General features: G+C 40.5%; 1 protein-coding gene across 1 annotated transcript; it reads left to right on the forward strand.

The window, feature by feature from the left end:
• The first annotated feature begins 23 nt into the window (after positions 1 to 23).
• LOC125883849 (calpain-5-like) lies at positions 24 to 23,622 on the forward strand. Its single transcript, XM_049568450.1, has 15 exons — positions 24 to 65; positions 1,603 to 1,788; positions 2,214 to 2,459; positions 9,423 to 9,606; positions 13,772 to 13,903; positions 13,997 to 14,208; positions 15,893 to 16,085; positions 16,183 to 16,376; positions 16,744 to 16,821; positions 18,826 to 19,258; positions 19,334 to 19,456; positions 19,539 to 19,735; positions 20,309 to 20,427; positions 20,536 to 20,672; positions 23,010 to 23,622. The coding sequence occupies exons 4-15, from the start codon at positions 9,442 to 9,444 to the stop codon at positions 23,184 to 23,186; spliced, it is 2,160 nt and encodes a 719-aa protein (XP_049424407.1). The 5' UTR covers positions 24 to 65; positions 1,603 to 1,788; positions 2,214 to 2,459; positions 9,423 to 9,441; the 3' UTR covers positions 23,187 to 23,622.
• The last annotated feature ends 1,927 nt before the right edge of the window (positions 23,623 to 25,549 follow it).

Below are 25,549 nucleotides of genomic sequence, written 5' to 3' on the forward strand. Positions count from 1 at the left end.
TAGATTTCAGGGAAGACTGATCGATAGACGAAAACGCGAGAACTCTGTAGCGCCTCATATGAACAGTAATGTGATTTATTTCCTTATATTACACGGTTTAACTCCATCTGTCACGTATTATATAGATAGTGTGTTTTTAATTTGATTGTATCTGCGTTTATTTTAGTTTAACTGTACTATTGCTCAACGTTTTCATCAACTGTATTAAGTTTCATTATTACTATCGAGTCATTTTACACGTTGGATTCCACTTAAATAGAGACACATTTACTGGGCTCATACTATATGGCCATGTATGAAGGTGTATATAGCCTATTAATAATGACTACATAACCTTTATGGACATTTTTCATACAGTATAAAAACTTATGATATATGCTAGTGTGTAGCAGGAATACTTGTTTTGGTACATAACTAGCAACATATATTCACCTTTAAAATATGACATGTTCAAAGTGTTTCTACTTAATGAGTGTAAAATATGGCTGTGCATTACTTAAAGGTTCAATAGTGGCATCTTGTAAAAAAATAAATGTGTAAATGAATAAATATGTAAATAAGTAAATAAATAAATGTCTAAATAACTAAAGAAATAAATATGTAAATAAAAAGTAAAGAGATAAATGTGTAAATAAATAAGTAAAGAAATAAATGTGTAAATTTAATTAATTTAAGCGTTTATTTGGAAGGGACAATGCATACTGATGAACATCATTGAGTTAGCAGAACTGCTAATTTACATCCGTTGTCCCTTGGCAGGTCACCTAGATAAATAAGTAAATAAATAAATGTGTAAATAAATAAATAAGTAAAGAAATAAATGTGTAAATAAATAAGTAAAGAAATAAATATGTAAATGTCTAAATAAATAAATTTGTCAATGAATAATAAATAAATGTGTAAATAAATAAATAAGTAAACAGATAAATGTGTAAGTAAATAAATAAAGAAAGAAAGAAAGAAAGAAAGAAATGTGTAAATAAATGAATAAGTAAAGAAATAAGTGTAAATAAATAAGTAAAGAAATGTGTAAATAAATAAATAAGTAAAGAAATAAATGTGTAAAGAAATAAGTGTGTCAATAAATAAATAAATAAATAAATAAATAAATACGTAACAAAATAAATGTGTAAAGAAATAAATAAATAGGTAAAGGAAATAAATATATAAATAAATAAATAAAGCAAATAAATATGTAAATAAATAGCCTACATAAATTAAATAAACCTAATTTATCAACAAAACATATTTTGAAATATTCCTATGTATATTACTGAGAATATAATAAAAGCCATGTTTTGCTGGACAATAAAACAGCTGTATTCTAAGGTTTATTTAAGGTTTTTGCTTTTATTTACATGTTGCTATGGCAACAGCTTTTCAGTGCTGTTGAATTATATCTTTTGCCCCTTTATCCCTCAAACAAGTGTGTAGCTGAGACCGGTTTTCTATCAGCCCTGAGTTGCTGCTTCATGTTGATCTCTCTCTCTCACACACACACACACACACACACACACACACAGGATTAAGGTAATAATAATTAGCTTGATATTTGGCAGTGAGGTGGTTAAAATAGAAGGCGCTTGACTCTTGGTTTCTCAGGTGTCAGGGGCAACACACTCGACAGCAACAGATACGTCAGGAGTCCGAGCGGGAGAAGATATGAGGGAAGAGGAGAAGAGGCCAAGACGATAAGGCAGAAAACGAGAAGAGAGGGGAGCACAGGCCACGTTAGTATGAGGACAGAGGAGAGAGGAAGACAGAAAGGTGCTCAGTCACCAACCAGAAGTGAGTGACACACACACATGCACACACAAAACACACTTGTTTATGTCATCCAGCTGCAGCACAGTGTGCACATGCTGAGGATAAAGTGTCTGTTTCAGAAGCTGAAGCGTAACCACAGTGTTTCCCTGCTGTGCAGCTGTAATGGTGTGTTATGTCACTCAGCGAGGTGACTGTCTGTCTATTGTCTGTGTGGAGGGAGGTAGAGTTACACAGGCACTCGGCTCCACCGGTGTGTCATCGTGCCCCTGTGTGTCATGGCTGTATGCACATGGACACATACGCTCATGCATCAGCTCCACAGGCTGTTACGTATACACACACACACAAACACTCTTAAGAGATAGTGTCAGGGAACGTGCAGCATCACTCACAGTGTAGCTTTGCATTGTACTCTGACATGTTCCTGATTCTGTTTTCTCACGCAGGCCGAGTGAAACACACCTCCAACATGACACTGAGTTAAGCACTCGGTGGAAATGACTCCTGACAGATTCAGACAGAAGAAGAAAGTGTCGGTCAGCGTTTAACAGCTGACTCTGGGACGAAGAGGAGCAGGAGGAAGGAGATGACAGATGCTGGATATTTATCGTAACAGAGGATCTGCTGCCTGAGCTCGAGGAATAGTTTCATCTCAGGGAAACAAGTGGATAAACTTCAAGTCTGACTGTAAGGTAAAGGAACCGCCCTCCAGTTCACACACAACTCACTTGTGTACATCACAATCTAATGACTGACAGTTAAAATGGCTGCAGAATGAGGTCACTAATGAGTAAAATATAAACTCAAGGGCAGCTCAAACCACAGGGCTGAACCAAGATATCACCCAGAGTGGTGACAGCTCTTTTAATACACTAGATAATAATATTGTTGACTGTCAAATGTTTTCTGATGCTGGCAGAGGATGAAAATGCCTCTTACTAAAGTTGTGAGTGCACAGTACAGTCAATAAGTGAGTAAAAGCTTCTCAAACTGGAGCTTTTTGCAGGTTAAAAGATTTCTCTCTTCTTACACAAACAAGGCTGCCCACAAGGATGCTCTTTGCTTGTTGATGAAGATTCTCAGTCATCCAGGTCATGGTAATCTTAAGCGCTACATCGTAGGCAACGGGAAACTCAAGCAAGTCCAGTTGCCTACGATATAGTGCTTAAGATGTTCTTTGTTTTTCCAGCAAATTTACATTTCGGTTAGGTCCAGTCTTTATTGTTCTTCGTGGCGAATTTGCCTTGCAGCACAGCAAAAACTGACACCTGAAAGCATCACACAGCAACACACTAAAAACTTTTCCATCCTTCTGTCAGAGAATCTCCTAAACACAGGACATAAGGAGGGTGTAACATGAACGACACTGTTGCATGTATTTAAATGCACCTTATGTCTTATGTCTTTACTTCTGTTTTATCTGGCAGCTTTTATGTCCAAGACAAATTTCCCTTGGGACAAATAAAGTCATTTTGTATCCTGAATATTGAAAACAGAACTAAAATAATACCTATTTTAATAAAAAATAAATACATAGAATACATAACAAGTGCAAATTAAATGAACTTTACTGCACAAGAATCTAAACTGTTTTTAAAACCTTCATTTACATAGCTACTTTTATACAGACATGAGCCCAAATTCTTCACATAGTAAAAAAGAAAATAAAACAAAAATAAACACCGATAAAAATTACAACAATAAAAAGCAAAAATTCTATAAATAAAAGTAAATAGAATAAAAATTAAAATAATAATAATAATAATATACACCAGAGATAAAAATGATTTAAATACCAATACCAAAGTCTTAAATTTCCTTTTAAAAATACAGAGAACTTTAGAACTTTATTTTATTTTTGTCCCCCAATTCATTTGCAGGAGTGTGGACATGACATATAACATAACATATGACGTATAAAACAAGAAAACACAGAGGCAAGACAGATATACACAAATAATTGAGGCACACTGGGCATCACTGGGCAGGATACTCATAAAAAATCCACTCAGTAACATAAAAGCATCATAAAATCATTATTAAGATCTAGGATAATATAAGATATTAAGAGTTATTATTAATTAATGAATAAATGAAACACACAGGCTGGAGTCAAACCCGGGCCGCTGCTGCAACAGCCTTGTACATGGGGCGCCTGCTCTATCCACTACGCCCCAGTTTCCATATTGTTTTGTCTACATGTGATTTATTTTTGTGATTATTATTATTATTATTCCAGGTTGGTTGTGTTTCTTTAGTTTGTCCACACATTATTGAACTCTCTAATTCCCTCTGATTCCTTTTTTGGATTTGGTATCCAAAGCTGTCCTAGCTAAACTGAAGATGAGACACTGCTGTTGACGTTTGGCAAAATTTGGGGAAAAGGCGCCAGGCTGAAACATATTTTTGGTTGCCCAAATGTTCAAACATTTTTGTGTAGGCTTTATGTTTCTACAATTGACAATAGAGTGTGCCAGTAAACCCGGAACTCCGTTAGCATTTTTAGCACTTCCGGTTCCCTCGTCTAAAAGTCAATACGTTTTTTGAATGGGATTTTGGTAAAATGCCTCAAATAAGGTCTGTGGTTAACAAAAGTTTAAGCGAGTTTCAGGTTTTGTTCTACGACATAAAACACGTCAGTAAATACCCTACTTGTGAATTTTGAAGCTTTAACGTGTCGTAAAAAAGGCGGTTGCTAACAAGTTGCTCAATACGACTACAAACCCTGTCGGGGACATTAAATGTCATCACCCCCGAACAGGCAAGAGTGCTGGCAGTCCGCCATTACAGCTTCTTATTTAGCTTAAACAGTCCGATTTCCCCATTATACAATGTTTTTAAAATAAAGCGGCCGAAATCAGTTGAAAGCTTAGTGGCGGTGACGTCAAGAGTCATGCGACCGTGGAGTAGTCATGTAGTCTGTTAAAGCCTAACGTTAGCTTTTTACTTCTGGCGATCACATTTAAGCTTCAAATGCGGTATGACAGGTGTTCATATGTGAAGATTATCTCGCTGAACAAAACCTGTAAGTACCATAAACTTGTGTTAGCCACAGAGCTTATTTTCTGACATAATCCAAAACGCAATGCAAAAATCACATTCACTTTCTCTTCTGGGAACCAGCGCGATGCTAAACTTCTGGGTTTTGACGTCAGCCCTGGCACACTCTATTGACCTATGGCTAAGCCACGCCCCCCTCCACTCACTCGGACAAACTATCAACATTCAGTGCCCGGCGCTATGGCAGGTGTCACAGCACACGGCATTTCGCAGGAGGCAATTGATGATTTTTGGGGACATAACGATCAGATGTCATTGAGAAGTAACCAAAAGGGCCTAAACTACACACTGGAGGGATATATTCACCATTTTATTGTTGAGAAGGTCGATGAAAAGCTTAAATTACAAGCCAAAATTTACAGGTCACAGTGTACGCTTGTGAACCGCATCTCGTTGCCGTCGTCATCAAAGACAACAAGTTAAAGTGCCACTGAAGTTCAGGTTTTTGGCTCAGAATATGAGAAAAGGATAACGGCCTTTTTACCATCTTTACCAAGAGTGTCTCTCCGTTAGTTTGGTGCTACAGTATTTACACTGAATCATTCAGCATAACGTTTGCCAACCTTTGTTATCTCTGCCATTACAGATAAGTTAATGAAGCTAAGCTCCAGAAGTTAACGTTAGCTTAACTAGAGCCCTTTGGACAACAGCTAACAATGATGTACGATCACCAAAGTACAAAACTAGAACAAAATAGGCTAATGAACTCCCAGCAAACAAGGTGACATGATGAACAACGCAGCTAGGAGCTAACGTTAGGCTAACTTTAGCTAACGTTAGCTAGAGATGTTAAAGATAACTTTATATTTCTTTCCAGCAAAGTGACAATATGTTGCCTCAAACACAATGTTGACTTACCTTAGAACAGATGTAGACATCATTGTTAATCTTATTCACGTTGAGTTGATGTTGTGGTCTAACGTTACCACACAACTTTATCCAAAGGAGACACTTTTCTCGGTTGAGATGTGGTTTAATAAAGTGTAAAAAATACACCTGGTCACCCAGCCTCTCAGGATACCTTGTGTCGGAGCTGCATGTACCCCATGCACACCGATTGACCATTTTTAAACTTCAAATCTCAGAAAAAGCTCATAAAACCGAACAAAACTGACTTTCTGTAATGCATTTCAATGGACGTCCAGGCAGAGAATGTCCGAGTGTGTGGGAATGGCTGTACAAAGAAAAGCGGTGGAGGAACTTTGTGATCTTAGACAGTTTTGACACCAAAAAAGTCTTCATCAAAATCTGTCATCATGAATGTTTGCTGAAGTTGAACCAAATAAGCCGATGATTCAGTGGAAAAACATCTCATGAAATCCATTCATGGATGTGATCAAAATACCATAAAAGAGAATTTAAATTTGATTGAGCTGCGACGTCTCGTTCAGAATTGATGGTCTGTTAGGTTCAAACTGATCAGATAATCATATCGTGATGTATTCGCTTGCTGCGATCATTAAAACATGATAAGCCATTAGTTCGTCATGCGGTTGTTAATCCTGGATCGTGACTGAGTTTGTGTGTTTTTCTCGTGTTTATTTGTCTCGCTGCATAAATCTGATACAAGGAAAACAAAACCTGGCTGATAATTGATGACGCTGACCTGATCGGTATCTGCAAACCCTGCACGGTTTCATCTCTGCTTTTCCTCTCCACACAGCAAGACCCTGAGATGACCCCGTCATCAACACACACACACACTCACACACACACACACACACACACACCTGGCATACTCACCCTGACACAGAATCACACTACTTCCCTCACACTGGCACACACACTGGTTGATGCTCACACACACACACACGCTGCTGACCCCAGCAGGTCATATCACTGATGACTAAAACGGTACCATTACCTTATTGCTCTCCTCACCCTATCCCCCAACACACACACACACACACACACTGACCCTGCAGGACCCTCAGCTAACTCTACCAGGAGCTGGGTAGCCCTTCAGACGTCCGTTGACGTTCATATTTGCAGTGGTATCGAACAAATTTTGGCTAATGCCATGTAAAAGTTTGCATTTGTATGCAGGGTGTTTGAGGCCATCTGAGAGATTTTAAAATCTATAATAGAGATATTATTTTTGTGTATAATATTAGTCAGTATAGCCTTTGTGTTTACCTGTCACGGATATTATTATGCACCCTTAAAACATATTAAACACTAGCATATTGTTAGGAGTAACAACTTACTCTGTGTCTTCTGGTAAACGATGTAAGCCAAGATATTCAGTGTTTAATTTTTTTTAATTTACTATTATGAAGTTATTTCATTTTATTTTATTATTTTATTTATTTTATTTTATTTTATTTTATTTATTTTATTTTGTTTTGTTTTGTTTTGTTTTATTTTATTTTATTTTATTTATTTATTTTATTTCATTTTATTTTATCAAGCCAGGAGCATCCCATTAAGATAAAGAATTTCAAATATATATTAAAAAAAGCATTAAAAAAACCACATAGTTACAGACAAAAAATACAAAAAGAGAGACAACTAAAAATCCAATCCAGTCGACAAAAATTAAATAAATAAATGTTGTCATTGTACGTTACTGCAAACCACGTGTGTTTCATTTGCACATTATTATGTAGCAGATACAGCATAATGGAACTTTATGTTTCAGCAGTGCTCTGATTATTGTGTGGTTATGTTTAGGCACAAAAACCATTTAATTATGATTAGAGATAGATTATGTTTTGGCTTAAAATATTTGGTTTAGGTGGCACAATTCCTGATGGTCTTGATAAAAACATCCACTTCTCATGGCACTATGCTGGCTGAAAAACAGCCAAGAGTCACTACAAAGCACCCACCATGTTTGGAGCCTAAAAAGCCCCTGGAAACACAGCAATGACTCGCTTAAAATTAAAGGTTTCAGAAGATTTGTGACAAAAATCTAAGTTAGTATTTTGGCTGAAAATGCTCAGTTTTCATGCACATATGCTGCAGGAATGTCTTGGTAAGAAACAACTGCCTTTTGTGGCACTATTCCAGCTGGAATAACAGCGACTGGTCACTAAAAAACACCATATTTGGTTCCTAAATCTTTAAATGCAGCAATGTCTTAACCAGTTTTGTTGTCTGTCGGTCTTGAACAGTGGTCTGCAGCTTGGCAGGCGTCTTCCCCACCACCTCCCGATGACAAAGTCAGCTCGCATAGTACGTCACTTTAGACGCGTTGATATGACATGTTTAAATTGTGCAAATACACTGTAAACTTCAATCAATAGCCCCAAGCTATTATTTGCTTAAATCACTGAAATCAACAGTCCTATATTTGGGACAGGCCTTTAATTCCTTTCACACAAAACTGTTGCTCAGCAAAGATCAGGAAATACAATCAAATTGTTGATTTAAGCCAGTATGAATATTACTTGTGTAAGAATTAATTAAAACAATCCTCACAACTTGGCTTAATTTTCATGAAAAACCCTTTTGATTCTTTTGATCTGAGGACCCTTACGAACTAAAGGAATATATATAGCTAACTTACATGGTAACTGAGGAATGGACACATACTTTTGATTGTAGTCAGCAACTGGGCTTTATACATCCAGTGAATTTCTGTAAAAACAATGAACTGCTCGGCAAACAGACCAGGCCTCCAATTGAGACAGTCCTTTATTTGTCAAAATGTGTAGCTACATCTGGCTAGTAATAAGGACTGGGTGTTTAATTGGAACTAGGCTATTAATTGAAGTTTCATGGTATTTAAAGTTTTCTGATTTTCTGGTATTTTCTGGTATTTTCCGGTATTTTCCAGTGTTTTACAGTGTTTTGCAGTATTTTACAGTGTTTTACGTATTTTATGGTGTTTTCTGGTGTTTTACAATATTTTACGGTGTTTTACAATGTTTTCCATATTTTATGGTGTTTTCCGGTGTTTTACAATATTTTACGGTGTTTTACAGTGTTTTACGGTATATTACGGTACGGTATTACTGAAGTATTATGGTGTCTGCAAGGTTCGCAGAAAAGTATGATGCCAATATTTTCTTCTTGGTGATTGGGCTGAAGAATCAGGCATTGGGAAAGAAAAATTTAAAGACTTAGTTTTGTAACCAGACAAATTAAAAACATTGTTATCTTAAGGAAAATGCCCGGACTTTTAATTTTGGATTTTGATTTCAAGTCGTTCTGCAGGGTATGGCAGGTCATGTTTTTGAACAAAGGAAGTTTTGTCATAGTATAAATGCTGTCTTTGTGTCTGATAACAGCAGCCTGTGACAATAGTGGTTGTGCAACCTGAATGATCTACACAAAATGACTTATCATGAATTCTTTAGGTGTTTGGCTGACAAATGAGCCACTGTGTCCCTCAGTAAGTCAACTGAAACTGATGTTGATATATGTTTTATGTCGCTCATAAAACATCAGCTCTGCTGTCTCTGACTTCAGGTCACTGTGTTTCAATTTGAAAGTGATATAAACGTATCATCAAGGTTTTGTCCAGTGGGGATGTTTTTATAATTACACCCCACTCAATATGCTGTCAGTGTAACCCTATACTGCTTCATGTAGCATGGCCGAGCGATTCATCTGTCCCACTTCTCCTCTTCTGTCCACCTTTCCTAAAGCCTCTCCTCTCCAACCGCAATGCCCGAACGAGTGCACAACTTCCAGGGCCAAAGCTTTCACAAGCTGAGGCGGGCCTGCTTGCGTCGAGGTGCGCTCTTCAAGGATCCCCTGTTCCCCGCCACCGCCCAGTCCCTCTTCTACAAGAGGGAGCCCCCGCCGGGACTGACCTGGAAGAGGCCGAGGGTGAGTGTGACACGGGGGGAGAAGCCGCCTAAAATTAGGCTATATCAAAATAGATATGATTTTTTTTTACACATCTGCATTGCCAGAATTACCCAGGTCAAATCAGTTCAAACAACAACAGTTATTTTACAAATATACATCTCCCCTGCTCCCACATCTAAATCAAGTGGTCGGATCACGCTATATTTCCATCAGATTGGGGTTAATTAAAGCACTTTCTATTATAGGAGACATGTTGGGCAGTGAAACCTTAGCCCTCAGGGAGCAAGTGACGCATGCTGCCGATGGACCACTCTGTTAGTGTGTGTGTACAGTTGAGTTTAGATAAAGCAGCAGTCAATTTAAATAGCCCAGGTGATTTTAGCACAGTGTTGAGAGGGGTATAGATGTGTATAAGTGTAGGTGTTTATCGTGGCTATGGTAAGCTAAGAGGCCTTTAACGGTGGCAATGATATGGGAGATTAAAGTCAAGGCTACATTATTTATTGACCGGTGCCAAAAACAAATTTATAGTGCAAGGACTTATTAGGAAATAGATTAGGCATGTTTAAACAAACAAACAAAAAAAGATTATACAGCTAAACATAAACATGTTTTAGTGATATTTTAGCAGAAATGAATAATAGAGACGACAGAAACATTAGAAGCATTTTGTCACAAGAGGTGACTGTTGTCTTTTGTTTCTGATGACCTGGACATTTTTTCAATTTCAGGAAGAATTTTATATAACGTACACATTGGGGAGAAATGACGGATTGCAAGTCAAAACCCCAAACTTCTTTCCCTTAAACATGGAACAACTTCAGCTGATAACTGGTTTCCCTCATGTTAGCATGTAGCTACATGTAGCACGGTACTTAAAGCTGGGGAATGACTGTAGCGGAGAATGGTGGCACTTCGTACTTCGTGAAAAATTATAAATAAAAGCTCTAAACACAACCTGACAAGTTCTGGCAGGAATATCATCCAAAATTGAGGAGAAATTAACAACATCAGCAATGAAAATTACTTTCTCTGATGTTAGCATGTAGCTACATGTAGCAGTGTAGTTGCAGCTGAGGAATGACTGTAACAGAGTATAGCAGTACTTTGTCCCATTAAAAATCACACATAAAAGCTTCTGAACCAAAATCTTCACAACCGGACATGTTCCAGCAGGAGTATGATCCAAAATTGGGGAGAACCTAACAACATTAGCAACCAAGATTACATGTTTCCCTAACAATAGCATATAGCTACATGTAGCAGTGTGCTTGCGTTAATTGATTGTGTATGTCAGCACTTTCTCCCCTTAAAAATCACCAATAAAAGCTTCTGAACCAAAATCTTCACAACTGAACACATTCCAGCAGGAATATGATCCAAAATTGGGGAGAACCTAACAACATTAGCAACCAAGATTACATGTTTCCCTGACGTGTGTGAATTGATTGTGTATGACAGCACTTTCTCCCCTTACAAATCACCAATAAAAGCTTCTGAACCAAATTCTTGACAACTGGACACGTTCCAGCAGGAATATGATCTGAAATTTGGGAGAAATTACCAGCCAAGATTACATGATTCCCTGGTGTTAGCGTGTAGCTACATGTAGCAGTGTACTTGTCTGAATTGATTGTGTATATCAGCACTTTCTCCCCTTAAAAATCACCAATTAAAGCTTCTGAACCAAATTCTTCACAACTGGACATGTTCCAGCAGGAGTATGATCCAAAATCGGGGAGAACCTAACAACATTAGCAACCAAGATTACATGATTCCCTAACATTAGCATATAGCTACATGTAGCAGTGTACTTGTGTTAATTGATTGTGCATGTCAGCACTTTCTCCCCTTAAAAATCACCAATAAAAGCTTTTGAACCAAATTCCAAATTACCAGCCAAGAGTACATGATTCCCTGGTGTTAGCGTGTAGCTACATGTAGCAGTGTACTTGTCTTTAGCAGATGACCATGTAAGGAAATCTGCCAGACACACAGCATTGAAATGGTGACGCCTGAGGGTTTTGCACGCATGCCTTACGTTTTATATACGTTTACCTCGTTATTACCTCATTAAACTGGCCATGTTTGATATGAAAGGAAAATAAGGAAAAGCATAAAAGGCTTTAATCATTAAACGTGACCTGAAAATTGATGGATGGATTAACCCTGATAAAAATTATGTGATAAGTCATACTAATAAAAAAAAATCTTTGTAAATGATTTTTTAAAAATAAAATCTATGGCCTTTTTTGAGGGGTTCAATGCTGTTTAAGACTTTTCAAGACATACAGATGCCTTCAATTCATCAATAAATTGCACTGAACTCTGTGGGCCAGGGGCATAAAGTGGGATTGCTAATGGCCTCTTTCCTACTTCCTGTCCCCCTACTTCCAAGAACTTGCTTGGACTGCACTCATCTTCAAACTCAGCCTTCACAGCTTTCACATCTCATGACTGCATGACATGAATGTCTTGCACGGTTGCACTCACAAGGTGAACACAATACCAGCTGTCACAACGTTGTCACGGCTGGTAAAAATCTGTCTTTTCCAGTTTAGCTTCAAACTGAGAAATGTCTGTTGTGTGATCAGTAGTTCATCAGGTTCATTCAGTATGTGGGCCAAACCTTTAGTGTTAATGTGAAACCCTGCTGCCACTTAATTTGCTGACTCAGAGCTGAAGAGAAAGGGTTAACGGTATTGTGTTGCTAATGCTCCACTCAGGTATTTTAAGCGTGTATCAACAGGGAGTCGGATGATAGGACGACATCTGTCACCTTCCTCTGCTGACACACACACAGAAACTGCATTGACACACTGTAACTTCCCCTGAACTGTCACAATCCAGGTGGCCTCCTACTTGTTATGAAGCTGATATCATCACAAGGAAGGTACATATGTTGTCTGAAGTTACATCCAAAGAGGTTATGACCACCCAGTGTGTATTTTCCTGTGTGTGTGTGTGTGTGTGTGTGTGCGTGTGTCCGGCAGCACCTCTACTGTTACCTGACCCTGTCCAAAGTGAGATCAACAGACCTACACAGACAGGATCTGTCTCCTCAGCAGTGCTCTGACACTCACAGGCCCCATAAAACACTGTGACACTGCTAACTGTTGCAGTCATTAATAAGAGTTTATTTAAAGGGCACCTATTATGCTCAATTTCAGGTTCATATTTGTATTTTGGGTCTCTACTAAAACAGGTTTACATGCTTTAATGTATAAAAAACACTTTATTTTCCTCACACTGTCTGTGCTGAAGCACCTGTATTCACCCTCTGTCTGAAATGCTCCATTTTAGCTCCTGTCTTTTTAAGCCCCAGAGAAATGTGGCGCTTTTTAACCATTAAAAAATCTCCAATACAAACTTTAAAACACAAGCGGACATGTTTTAGCAGGAATATGATCTAAAATTGGGGAGAAATTAACAACATCAGCAACCATTAGCACGTAGCTACATGTAGCAGTGTTCTTGCAGCTGGAGAATGACAGTAACGGGCCACTTTCTCACATTAAAAATCACCAATGAAAGCTTCAAAACCAAAATCTTTACAACCAGATACGTTCCAGCAGGAATATGATCCGAAACTGGGGAGACAGTCTCAAAATCAGCAGCCAAGATTACATGTTTCCCTGATGTAAGCATACAGCTACATGTAGCAGTGTACTGGCAGCTATTGAATGACTGTATAGTAGCACCGTCTCCTGTTACAAATCACAATATTAAGCTTCTAAACCAAACGTTCACAACCCGACATGTTGTAACAGAAATATAATCGGAAATTGGGTAGAAATTAACAACAGTAGCAACCAAGATTACATATTTCCCTGATGTTAGCATAAAGCTACATGTAGCAGTGTACTCACAGCCAGGGCATGACTGTAATGTGATCCAAAATTGGAGAGAAATTAACAACATCTGCAACCAAGATTACTTGTTTCCCTGATGTCAGCATGTAGCTACATGTAGCAGTGTAGGCTAAATTGATAGTGAATATTAGACTTACATTTGTTATGTAGGCAGAAACACGACTTCAAATTAATGCTAATGTTCCTCTTTGTCTGTTTAATATGTAAATAGCAACTGTTGCTGTCCCAAGTGGCCAAAACTCAAATAATGCAGGTTTAAAGCATTTTTTATGTAAGAAACTTAATGTCTTTTTCTTCTGATCCTGCACCAGGAGATATGTAAGGACCCGCGTCTGTTTGTGGACGGCATCAGCACTCGTGACTTGCATCAAGGCAGTCTGGGTAACTGCTGGATGGTGGCTGCGATTTCCTGCCTAGCATCTGAGCCATCTCTGTGGAAGAAGGTTGTGTCTTGGTCGTTCTTTCTTTCTTCCCTCCTTTTCTTCCTTCCTTCATGGCTTCATCTTATCGCCCTCCTCTTATCGTCCTCCTTCCAGGTAATCCCAGACCATGTGGACCAGGAGTGGAATCCAAAGCATCCTGACCTGTACGCAGGAATCTTCCATTTCCGGTTCTGGAGACTCGGGCGTTGGATGGATGTCGTCGTGGACGACCGCCTGCCGGTCAGCGCGGATGGAGTGCTGCTCTTCTGCCGCTCGGCCACACCACGAGAATTTTGGAGCGCCTTGTTGGAGAAGGCCTATGCTAAGTAAGGACCTTGCAGGACCTGGTCTACTATTGCTAACCTCTCTGGTTTCTAGTTTTCTATACAAACGATTACGACATCCTGACAAAACACCCATTCTCCTTTCGGTAATGGCATAGGGACTATTAGATATTTGTACAAAAGTGGGATTTTCTCATCTTTTACTAAGCTTTTATTAAAACATTGTGCCTTGATTGACATTCTTCTGACCTGGATTCTTGCTAAAGAATTGCTTTCGGGTCCATGGGTTTGGCCAGTACAAGTATCCCTATCTAAACCAAAAATGCCTGGGAATAGACCTATGTAATGAACAGTGGCACCATATTCTAGACTTGGTCCATTGCTCCTCCATATGTGCCCGTCATGGTATAATTCAATGCAAAAGCTGACAAAGAATCCACTATACTAATGCCAGACTGGACTAAATATATCCTTATGTAACTGACATAAGTTTCGGTCTTGTCCAAAGTTAATAACCTGTAGTCAAATGGATCCACACTTCTCGCCTTGCACATGTTCGTTGGATTAAGGAAGTTCTACATAATATCAAACTGAACAAACTTATATTCTGTCTTATGGGCTCGATAACAATCCAGAAAACCTGGAACCCTTTTTTGGAATAGACTGACCTGCTCAACATTTCACCAGACACAGAAGAGACTGGAACTACCTCCTATTTTTTATTTGTATTTTTTTTATTTACCCTAAATCAAATATTTCAGTTGCTGTACTTTATTCGAGGTTTAGGGGAAGTCCAACATCGATGTTTTCATCTGGTGAAAGAAACAATACAGTATTCCTTCTGCAGCTGCAGTCGCCCAGTCCAGCCACAGAAGAAATGTTGGGATTGTATGTTTCTGCAAACCATGAATATGTTGCTTTTGTACGCTTCATAGATATTATATCGACGTTTCCAACATGACGTAGTACATGAGCTGTCTTTGCCATCGGGAGGTGGAGGGGATGGCCAATGGCATGTCATCTAGGCGAGACACCTGCCAAGCTGCAGACCACTGTTCAGTACCAACAAACAACAAGCAGGTTTCAAGGCATCAAACGTGGGTGTTTTGCAGCAAACCCTCGCGGTGTTTCCAGCACAAATACTGCCACGAGAAACTGTTGTTTTTACTAAGACATTGCTGCTTTTCCAGTAGAGATTATGCCCCCAAAACTAGGTATTTTAAGTGGAAACATTAGCTTTTCCTGACCACAACCAAACGGTTTTTGTGCCGAACCATATGTTTCAACATATGTGATAAGAACCTGCAAACGTAACCTATCCGTGGTTTGCAGAAATGTACAATGCCAACATTTCTTTCTGGCAATTTGGTCACCATAATCATCATTATCATCCAAAACACCGAGGCAACCATCTACTAAAGTCCTACCAGGACCAAAAGCCATAGCAACCACATGGAAGTATCGATTAAAGCAACACCCCACACCCTATCCATTTAATGAATACCCAGTATGCATCCCCTAACATTTAAGAAACTGCCTATATCTTCATAACCTCATAGACAACCACTCTCATAATCAATCCACACTTATGGGACATGCACCAATTTTATTTTTAAAATGTCCCAGCTCTATAACAAACATACACCTGTGGAGTGGGACATGAAAAAGGGAGACGAGGGGCACGGCCATTAATCATTCATTCAGTCTATATCTGGTTACTCTGTAGGCTGAACGGCTGCTACGAGGCTCTGGAGGGAGGAAACACTACAGAGGCACTGATCGACTTCACCGGCGGGGTTTCAGAGCCCCTCAGCCTGGATCGTGAGGCCCTCAGCCTGCACAGTGACCAGAGGAGGGTGCTCTTCCAGACGTTAACTAAGGCTCATGAACGTAAAGCCCTCATCACCTGCTCCATTCGGGTACGGCCCAGCATCTTCAAACAAAAGAGATGCATGATATGTTAGAAACATGGTGACTAAGATGAAATGAATTCATCATTTGTACAATATTTCCCAGCCAGCAGAGGGGGAGACAGTAGAGTCGGTGTTGGACTGCGGTCTGGTGCGAGGACACGCCTATGGGATCACAGCAGTGAGGAAGGTGAGGCTGGGCGAGAAGCTGCAGAAGACAGGCTGGATGTCCCGACTCTTCATGGTGCGCATGAGGAACCCATGGGGCACCACGGACTGGACGGGTGCCTGGAGTCAGAGGTAAGGGAACTCTGTACTCTGTACTGGCTTCATCTGCCACATTTCTGACTGCTGAGTACATCGCACATTTTGCTGGAGCTGTGGGGATTAAGCCTCTGCTGACATTTAACAGTGTCAGTCTGTTTTACAACATTTTATAATTACAGTTTCTGACATTTTACAATCGTGTTGGAGTTGTTTTACAAGGGGACATCTGGCGTTTACATTATGGAAGTCTGAGAAACTCTGAAAATGGCCAAAATGGACCTATAAAGGTTTCCAGAAGTTGAAACGCTACTTGTACTTTTCACGTCATTTCCAGTGTGTTGGACCTTGCAGCTTTTTTTCTGCTGCCTTTCACATTGTTGTACTTTTGCACCCCCTGCAGGTCACAGCAGTGGCAACAGATGAGTCGTGCAGAGAGGGAGAAGATGGGCCTCATTGTTCGAGACGTCGGGGAGTTCTGGTAGATTTTCATTCTTTATCATTTGTTTGGATCCCCATTTCCCTCCAGTAATGTAGCTCCAATTTTCCAGATGTCCACTTAAAATAATGAATAAACTAGAATTACCAACTTGCGGTAATATGCCAATGAGAACCAATCAACTTACAGTTACAGTTCACATCGACGTCTGTCCAGACTCACATGTAGCAATGACTGCAGACAGTGCTTATAATACAGATGTTCCTACAAAGGATTTGCATTTTCAAGGTGAACACCCAAGATTAGTGTCACCAACTCAGTATCTGACCAAATGTCTCCCCTTCTGTTCCTGAGATATGACATTGAATAATGGCCAGAGAAGTGTTTTTGCAGGACTTTATAATGTCACAGTGAAGTTGACCTTTGACCTTTTGGACATAAAATGTCATCACCTCATCATTTTATCCGCTTAGACATATGTGTGAAATTTTGTCATAATTAGTTTACGAATTCTTGAGGTATAGCCAAAATCATGTTTTATAAGGTCACCTATAAGGCAACCTTTGACTACCAAATTCTAATTAGTTCATCCTTGAGTTCAAGTGGACAATTGTGCCAAATTTGAGGGATTAAGATATCACGCATTCACAAGAATGAGATGGACGCAAGGTCATAAACTTTGACTTTTACCACTTAAATCAAATCAATTAATCATTGAGTTTAACTAGACATTTGCACCAAAATTGAGAATTTCCACAAGACCTCTTTGAGAGATGATGTTCATAAGTGACCTTAACCTTTGACCACCAACTTCTAATTAGTTCATTGTTACGTCCAAGGTCAAATTTGTGCCAAATTTGAGGAAATTCCCTCAAGGCGTTGTTGAAATATCTGTTCACAGGGCTCAGATGGACACAAGGTGACAGTGACCTTGACCTTTGACATGTGACCACCAAAATCAAATTAGTTAATCGTTGAGTCCAACAAGATATTTGTGCCAAATTTGAGAATTCCCTCAAGGCGTTTTTGCGATACTGTTTTCACAGGAAATGAGATGGATGTAAGGCCACAGTGACCTTGACATTTGTCCACCAACTTCTAATCAGTTCATTGTTGAATCCAAGTTAAAGTGTGCAAAATTTGAGGAAATTCCCTCAAGGCATTCTTGAAATATCCGTTCACAAGAATAAGATGGACACAAGGTGACAGCGGCCTTGACCTTTGACCAGCAAAATCTAATTAGTGACTGGAGTCCAACCTGCCCTTTGTGCCAAATTTGAGAAAATGTCCTCAAGGTCTTCTTGAGAGATTATGTTCAGAAGAAATGAGACGGATTCAAGGTCACAGTGACCTTGAACTTTGACCACCACCTTCTAATCAGTTCATTGTTGAGTCCAAGTTAAAATTTTGTGCCAAATTTGAAAGAGGTCCCTCAGGGTGTTCTTGAGATATTGCATTCATGAGAATGAGACAGACCATGTTACAGTGACCACCAAGATCTAATCGGTTCATTGTTTAGTGCAAGTGGACATTTGTGCCAAATTTGAGGAAATTCTTTCAGGGCGTCCTTGAGATGGTATCGTGTTCACAAGAATGAGATGGACACAAGGCCACAGTGACCTTGACCTGTGACCACCAAGTTCTAATCAGTTCATTGTTGCGTCCAATTAGACGTTTGTGCCATATTTGAAGAAATTCCCTCATGGCATTCTTGAGATAGTATGTTTATCAGAAAGAGAAAAATCAAGACCTTGACCTTTGGTCTATGATTACCAAAATTGAATCAGTATATTGTTGAGTTCAAGTGGACGCTTGTGCCAAATTTGAAAGAATTTTGCTCAAGGCATTCTTGAGATATTGTGTCCATGAGAATGGGCCAGAAGTAGGGACGGACGGACAACCCCAAAAATACAATGCCTTCAGCTTGTCTCTCAGGCACGGATGCCTAAATTTAAAAAGTGGACATTTAGCATGATTTATATTTATTTATCTTGCTGATTCTTGATACAATCAATCTCATGCTAGTTTTTCCTTTCTGTTCCTCAGGATGGATTTCGAGGATTTCTGTCACTACTTCACAGACGTGGTGGTGTGCCGGCTGGTGGAGAGGGCTCTGCTGTGGCCGAGCTCTCACTGGAAGGAAGTGCGTGAGTATGGGGAGTGGGCTCCGGCTCCTGCTTCCCTGGGAACACACCCGTCCACCGTCCTCCACCAAAGCAACCACACGCTGAGCTTGGGCAAGAACAACAACGCCAAACCTGGAGGGACCAAGCAGCGGGGAAACCGGAAGGAGGCCAGACTTGGGGAGAGTCAGCAGAAGGGAGAGAACGGAGGGAGGTGTGAGCGAGACAAGGCTGTCAAAAAAGCGACAAAAGAAGATGATGGTGGAGAGGTTGGAGAATGGGAGGAACAGATGGACAAGATGAGTCGATGTGGAGGATGCATCAACCACAGAGACACTTTCCTGCACAATCCACAGGTACAAGAAGTTGAACCTTTAATTATTTTGATAAGTGCATGAAGGTTTTAAACATTTTTCTGTCTGGCTTTCTAGTTCATGTTTGAGGTGAGACGCAAAGAGGAGGAGGTGCTGATCTGTCTGCAGCAGGAGGACAGGAGGATACGAAGGAAAGATGGAGGAGGGGAAAACCTGCCTATCGGTTTTGAGGTGCTGAAGGTGAGCAGTTCACCGACCAAACTGTGACACCTTTTCAGTTCCTATACAAAGATAATTTACCTGCTGCCCTCTGCTGGCCCAGGTGGAGGTGAACCGCTGCACCCGGGTGCAGTGTGTGGTGGAGCAGGCAGCCAGTTCAGTGTACATGGACTCCCGCAGTGTGACGCTGAGGGGGACGCTGACTCCAGGTCGCTACGTCGTGCTGCCCACCACCTTCCTGCCGGGCGCCACAGGACGCTTCCTGCTACGCCTCTTCTCCCATTCCCACATCCGACTCAGGTGTGTCAGGAAGTTTGTGTGTGGAAAAAAAAATGGTTTCTTATGCTTTTTAAAATCCGTTACAAAAATTCCAGCCAACATAATTTGTAAAAATGGAAATAGAAACTCCTGTATGTGCTTTCCAGAGGATTACAACCAAATATTTAAAACAATAAATATAAATTCTCCATAATTCAGATTAAACAATTAAGTCGATATGAGTTTGCACAGATGCAGTACATGTATTTAAATATCTATATACTGCAATAATGTGGATTTTAAACTTGTTTACACATGATGATATTCATAATTCTACCATTCTTATGATATTTTTCATGGCGAAAGAGAAAACCAGGAAAGAAAATTGAATTAAAAAAGCACTAGGAAAAAGAAAAAAAATGTATAAAGTGGAAAAAAATACACAAAATAGAAAAATTTACAAAAATCCTCACATGCAGAATATCCGAATTTTTTAAAGGATTTTTCTACAAAAATATTGCAGAAAATTTCTTTCACTTTTACAGTAACAGTATGTTTCTTGTTCACAGAACTTAATCTGTGTGTGTGTGTGTGTGTGTGTGTGTGTGTGTGTAGGGAACTGAGGGAGGATTTGCCATCTCCCTCTGTCTTCCAGTGTTTTCTACCTCAACCCACTGTGGTGACCACAGTCTACCTCCGCAGGGCGTCAGGACTCTGCCCTCCCAAACAGACAGGTGGCTCCTCACAGCACCACATCTCCTCTGGGTTTACACACAGAAGAGGGCAGAAAAAAAGCAAGAAAAACACACCATGACCAGCTTGTTGTGTGTTATGATCCACAGCTCCAGATGTTTACGCCATAGTGCGATGTGAGAACGACACCGTAAGGACGCGGGTTTTCAAGGCGGAGGGAAACCCTGAGTTCAACCTCAGAACCATCTTCTACAGGAGATACCCCAGCACACACATCTCTATCGAGGTTTGACACATTCATGTTCCCTCCGTCTCACACCAACCCCATCGCCAGAATGAGTGTTGCATTGTACGCTTGCTGCAAACCACAGATATGTCACATTTGTATGTTATTTCGTTGCAGCTATGTTGAAACACAGTTGCTGCTGGAAATGCAGCAATGTCTCGCTAAAAAAACACCCAGTTTTGGCGGCATTATTGCTGCTGAAAAGGCCGCTCATGTCTTGCTAAAAAATATGCAGTTTTTATACCATAACCACTGCTGGAAATGCAATAAAAAACAAAAAGCTCTGGTGGCACATTTGCTGCTGGGAAACCAGCCTGCCTTGCTAACAAAAGAGGCCAGTTTTAGCAGGACAGTTTCCGCTGGAAATGCAGCCTCTCTCACAAAAACACCTGCTTTGTTGGCGCAATCCGCGCTGAAATTGCCGCCAATGCCTCATTAGAAAACAATCACTTTTGGTGGCACAATTGCGGCTGGAAATTCTGCTGAGTTCTCACTAAAAATATACACAGTGTTGGCTGCAAAATCTCTGCTGGAAATGCAGTGATGTGCCCCAAAAGAAAAACTGTATTTGTGGCACAACTGCGGCTGGAAATGCAGTGACGTCTTGCTAAAAGACACCCAATTTATGGAGCACAATTGGTGCTGCAAATGTAGCAGATATCTCACAAAAAACAAGCACTTTTGGCGACACTATTGCTGCTGGAAATGCCCCAGTATCTCACTCAAGAAAAGAAAAGTTTTAGCGGCAAAATCCCCACTTGGAATCCTGTCGATGTCTCACTAAAAAGCAACCAGTTTGGTGGCACATTCACGGCTGGGAATACAGAAATGTGTCCCTAACGGCCGGTATACACTGTGTGATTTTGGGCTGTCCCAGACGAAAGATGGCCATCATGGGAGAAACGTGGCGATATCTTTGGTCGTGGCTCTAAAACGGTGGTCTTACGTCGCACTGTGAGACAGGTCCAAGGACGGCCGTTGACCAAAGATAACCTGAGATAAAATTCTGATGGTGTCAGAAATTAAGGATGACTATCTCACAGTTTGACAGCTGCTACGACCTACATCTACTAATCAACCAATAGAAATGCAGCATGAAATGACACAATGGTCACCGCGACACCAGCGCTAAACCCAAACAAATGATCGCTTGCCATGGAGGTAAAACAAACAAAAAGAAGTCTGTGGAACTCCCAGAAAGAGGAAAGTTTGGTGGAGCTGTGGCAGCAGAAGCCTTGTTTATTTGATGTTTCCTCCAGCTGCTATCATGACCGCGAGAAAAAAGACGCTGCATGGAAGGAAACTGTGGAGGAACTGCAACTTCCAGGTGAGCAAGCTACCTATGGTGGCACAGATGGATGACGTACGCTGATGACGTTGCATATTGACGTACGTCGTAACCTGCGATTCAGTAGTAAAAGGCCATCATACAATCTGCACACATCAAATTTGACGTCGTACCAAAGTTTACTAGATCAGCGTCTCACAGTGTGTCATGCAATGGTCTTATAAGATTGCTAAAATCGCACAGTGTATAGAGGGCATAAAAAACAGTTTTGGTGGCATAGGTGCTGGAAATGCAGCAATGTGTACCTAAAAAAAACCAGATTGGGTGGCACAATCGCGGCTGGAAAAGCTGCTGAGTTCTCACTAAAAATATACACAGTTTTGGCTGCAAAATCTCTGCCGGAAATGCAGCCATTTGTCCCAAAAGAGAAACTGTATTTGTGGCACAATTGCGGCTGGAAATGCAGTGACGTCTCGCTAAAAAATACCCAATACATGGAGCACAATTGGTGCTGCAAATGTAGCAGATATCTCACTAAAAACAAGCACTTTTGGCGACACTATTGCTGCTGAGAATACAGAAATGTGTCCCTGAAAAACACAACTTGGAATGCCGTTCATGTCTCACTAAAAAACAAGCAGTTTTGGCTGCTAAATCTCTGCTGGAAATGCAGTGATGTGCCCCAAAAGAAAAACTGTATTTGTGGCACAATTGCGGCTGGAAATGCAGTGACGTCTTGCTAAAAAATACCCAATACATGGAGCACAATTGGTGTCGCAAATGTAGCAGATATCTCACTAAAAACAAGCAGTCTTGGTGACACTATTGCTGCTGGAAATGCTCTGATGTCTCGCTAAAAAGAAACCAAGTAGTTTTAATGGCACAGTCACCACTGAAAATGCAGCAAATGTGTCCCTAAAACACAAAAACGGAAACAGTTTGCAGTTGCAGAAACGTACAATACCAACATTATTTTCTGCTGACTGGGTTGCTCTCACACACACATAGATAATACGCACACACAGTTAATCTTGTCTTGCTGTGTGCAGTTATGGAGCAGAGGTCGGCTGTGGGACTCTGTGCTCGGTGGGACTCGACTCCAGACGGCAGAGTCCGAGAGGAGTCGGAGCCATGTGATTGATCTGCGAGGCGGCCAGTCACATTCAGGATACCAAGGGTGCATCTACGTCGAGACGTCTTCCAGCGTCTGCCTCACAGACTTGTGACACCATCGTCTGGTTGCCCCGGTAACCACATCAAGCCATGACACCTCAGTGTCTGTCCTCTCAGGTGGAAGCCAACGGACAAAGAGAAGTTTTGATGAACTAATAAGAAAAGTTCACAGATAAAGACTGTTTAACAACAAAGGTGCTGTAGTTGTAGTTTAATGATGCGTTTTGAATTTACAGGTGTTTTGTGTATTTTATTCTTCACTGTGTTTGTTCTGTGGTGCTCTGCTGGTCAGACGTGACGGTCTTCATGACTTCAGCAGTCTATCAAAACTCAATGGGAACTGCTGCCAAATCAAGTTCTGTGTTATTATATTTAATTTATTATCAGTAGTGTTGATGTCATATGTGTTTTATTGTTGTTGCTATCATATCATTTTTACAGTTATTTATGTTGGTAAAATGCTTCAATATTAATGTACAAAATCACCTTTGCATTCGTGTTTTGAAAACATTTATTATGATTAAAAAAAATCAACACTGAGTGAGTGTTTTCACAATTTATTTCACTGCTTAGAGGCTTTAGAATATTTAAATTATTATTATGTTTTATAGGACATCAGACTTCACATTTTAAAAACCTATTCAAGGAACACTTTTATTTTCAGCTCAGAGAGATTTGTTGCTACAAACAGGTTTGCCCTCCTGCCAATATCTTTCCATTCACTTCTGCTGACCTCAGACGGCCTCATATCTTTACATGATTAGACAAGACTAAAATCAGTAGTGAGACAATGTGCACTATTAAAGGGAACACTAGTTACAGTGAATGTTTGAGCATAGACGGCAGTGCAAACAAAAGTTTCCTTTACATCATTAAAATTATACTTTACACTCGAGTTCTGCTGCAACTTTCCTGCAGCTGATACAGCCTGGGGAAATCATACCTTTCCACCAGATCAGTCTGCTGTGACCACACCTCTGTTCCAGTGCAAACACAGATTAAAGGCTCTTTTAACTTTTATCTGGTCTCATTTGACAGTATTTGTTTATCCTGAGCCAGAGTCTGACATATTCCAGTGCTGCTTCTTAAAGTGACCTTAACGTACCCAATACCTGTATTTGTAAAAATAAAGTTTGCTTAATTTTGCTCTGAGATTTATTTTTTATAACAGCTTTATTACAGCTATTCAAAAAAGTAAAAGTAAATTACAGTTTGCCTGCTAGTCAAATGTAGGCGATTTGTACAGGCGCCTCATGTACAAAGGTTTCATTCGTGTCTGCAGCAGCCCGGGTTCGATTCTGACCTGCGTCCCTTTGCTGTATGATGCTCCCTCTCTCTCCCTCCCGTTCACGCTTAGCTGTCTAATCAATAAACGCCCCAAAAATAATCTTAACTACCACTACATCCTGTACTAGTACGCTTCTTCTACTACTTCTACTGTGACTACTACAACTAGTAGCACTACTAGAACTACTTCTGCTATTACCACTATTTTTGCATTTTCAGCCATGTTTTTATTTTAATTTCAGCATTCAGCATCCACACGCAGTATATTGTCACCTATAAGGTATGGTTGTAAATACAGCGCCACCTGGACCTGCTACAATAATAATAGTGATGTAATGATATAGGTGGCATCAGGATGAAATAGTGTTGTGTTGTTCGTGAATGAATCGTTCAAAAGATCCAATCTGTTGAATGAACGTACTGAACTGAATCACTTCCGGACCTGATTCGTTCACTACTCAGTTCAGTTGAGCTCAGCAGCGAGCGTGCAGGTGTGGACCTGCCTATTCGGTCCGTGCGAACGATGAATCACTCGCGAGTTGCAAGGCAGCCAGGGTGCAGGGAGGGACTGCCTACCACGTGGCGAATCACTCGGTGAACGACGTAACCCCGATCCCTGAGTGATTCAAATCATTTCTTCTCGGCGATACACTTTCATAGGGACCGTTTCCTCCAAGCTAACGGCTAATGTAGCCAGGAGTCAAGCCACATGAACACAATCTCTTGACTTAGGGCCCGTCCCAATACCCCCCCATTTGCTCATTCCCGCGAGGGGTAGTGGTGTCCCAGTTCCTTTTTGCACGTAGGGGTAGGGGGCATAACGAGGGGTAGTGGGTATGAAACTAGCCCTTCAGAGCGAGGGATTTCAGAGGCTGACTTGCCAGCGAGGGGTAGACGTTGCCATGGTTACCACCGAGCAAGAGACGGGGAAAAAAGTTCATTCATAGCTAACATTACCGTCGTCAGGTGGCTTGATAGCTAGCTAGCTAGCACTATCTGGCGTCTGTCATCTGTCCTGCTCTGCAAAATTGTTGGACTTTTCACATGACGATAACACGCCAGCTAGTACAACTATGCTGCCTTGTAACGTTGGCTGGTTAGCTAGCTAGCAGAAGTCCGCTATCGTCTG

This window comes from Epinephelus fuscoguttatus, linkage group LG23 (genome assembly GCF_011397635.1).
Source record: "Epinephelus fuscoguttatus linkage group LG23, E.fuscoguttatus.final_Chr_v1".
NCBI classification, from domain to species: domain Eukaryota; kingdom Metazoa; phylum Chordata; class Actinopteri; order Perciformes; family Serranidae; genus Epinephelus; species Epinephelus fuscoguttatus.

What these genes read in the sequence shown, in the direction of transcription:
- LOC125883849 (XM_049568450.1), top strand. Translation starts at nt 9,442, where the DNA reads ATGCCCGAACGAGTGCACAACTTCCAGGGCCAAAGCTTTCACAAGCTG. An exon ending in ACGGGTGCCTGGAGTCAGAG is followed by an intron (nt 16,377 to 16,743) that starts GTAAGGGAACTC and finishes CACCCCCTGCAG; the next exon opens with GTCACAGCAGTGGCAACAGA. An exon ending in CTTTCCTGCACAATCCACAG is followed by an intron (nt 19,259 to 19,333) that starts GTACAAGAAGTT and finishes CTGGCTTTCTAG; the next exon opens with TTCATGTTTGAGGTGAGACG.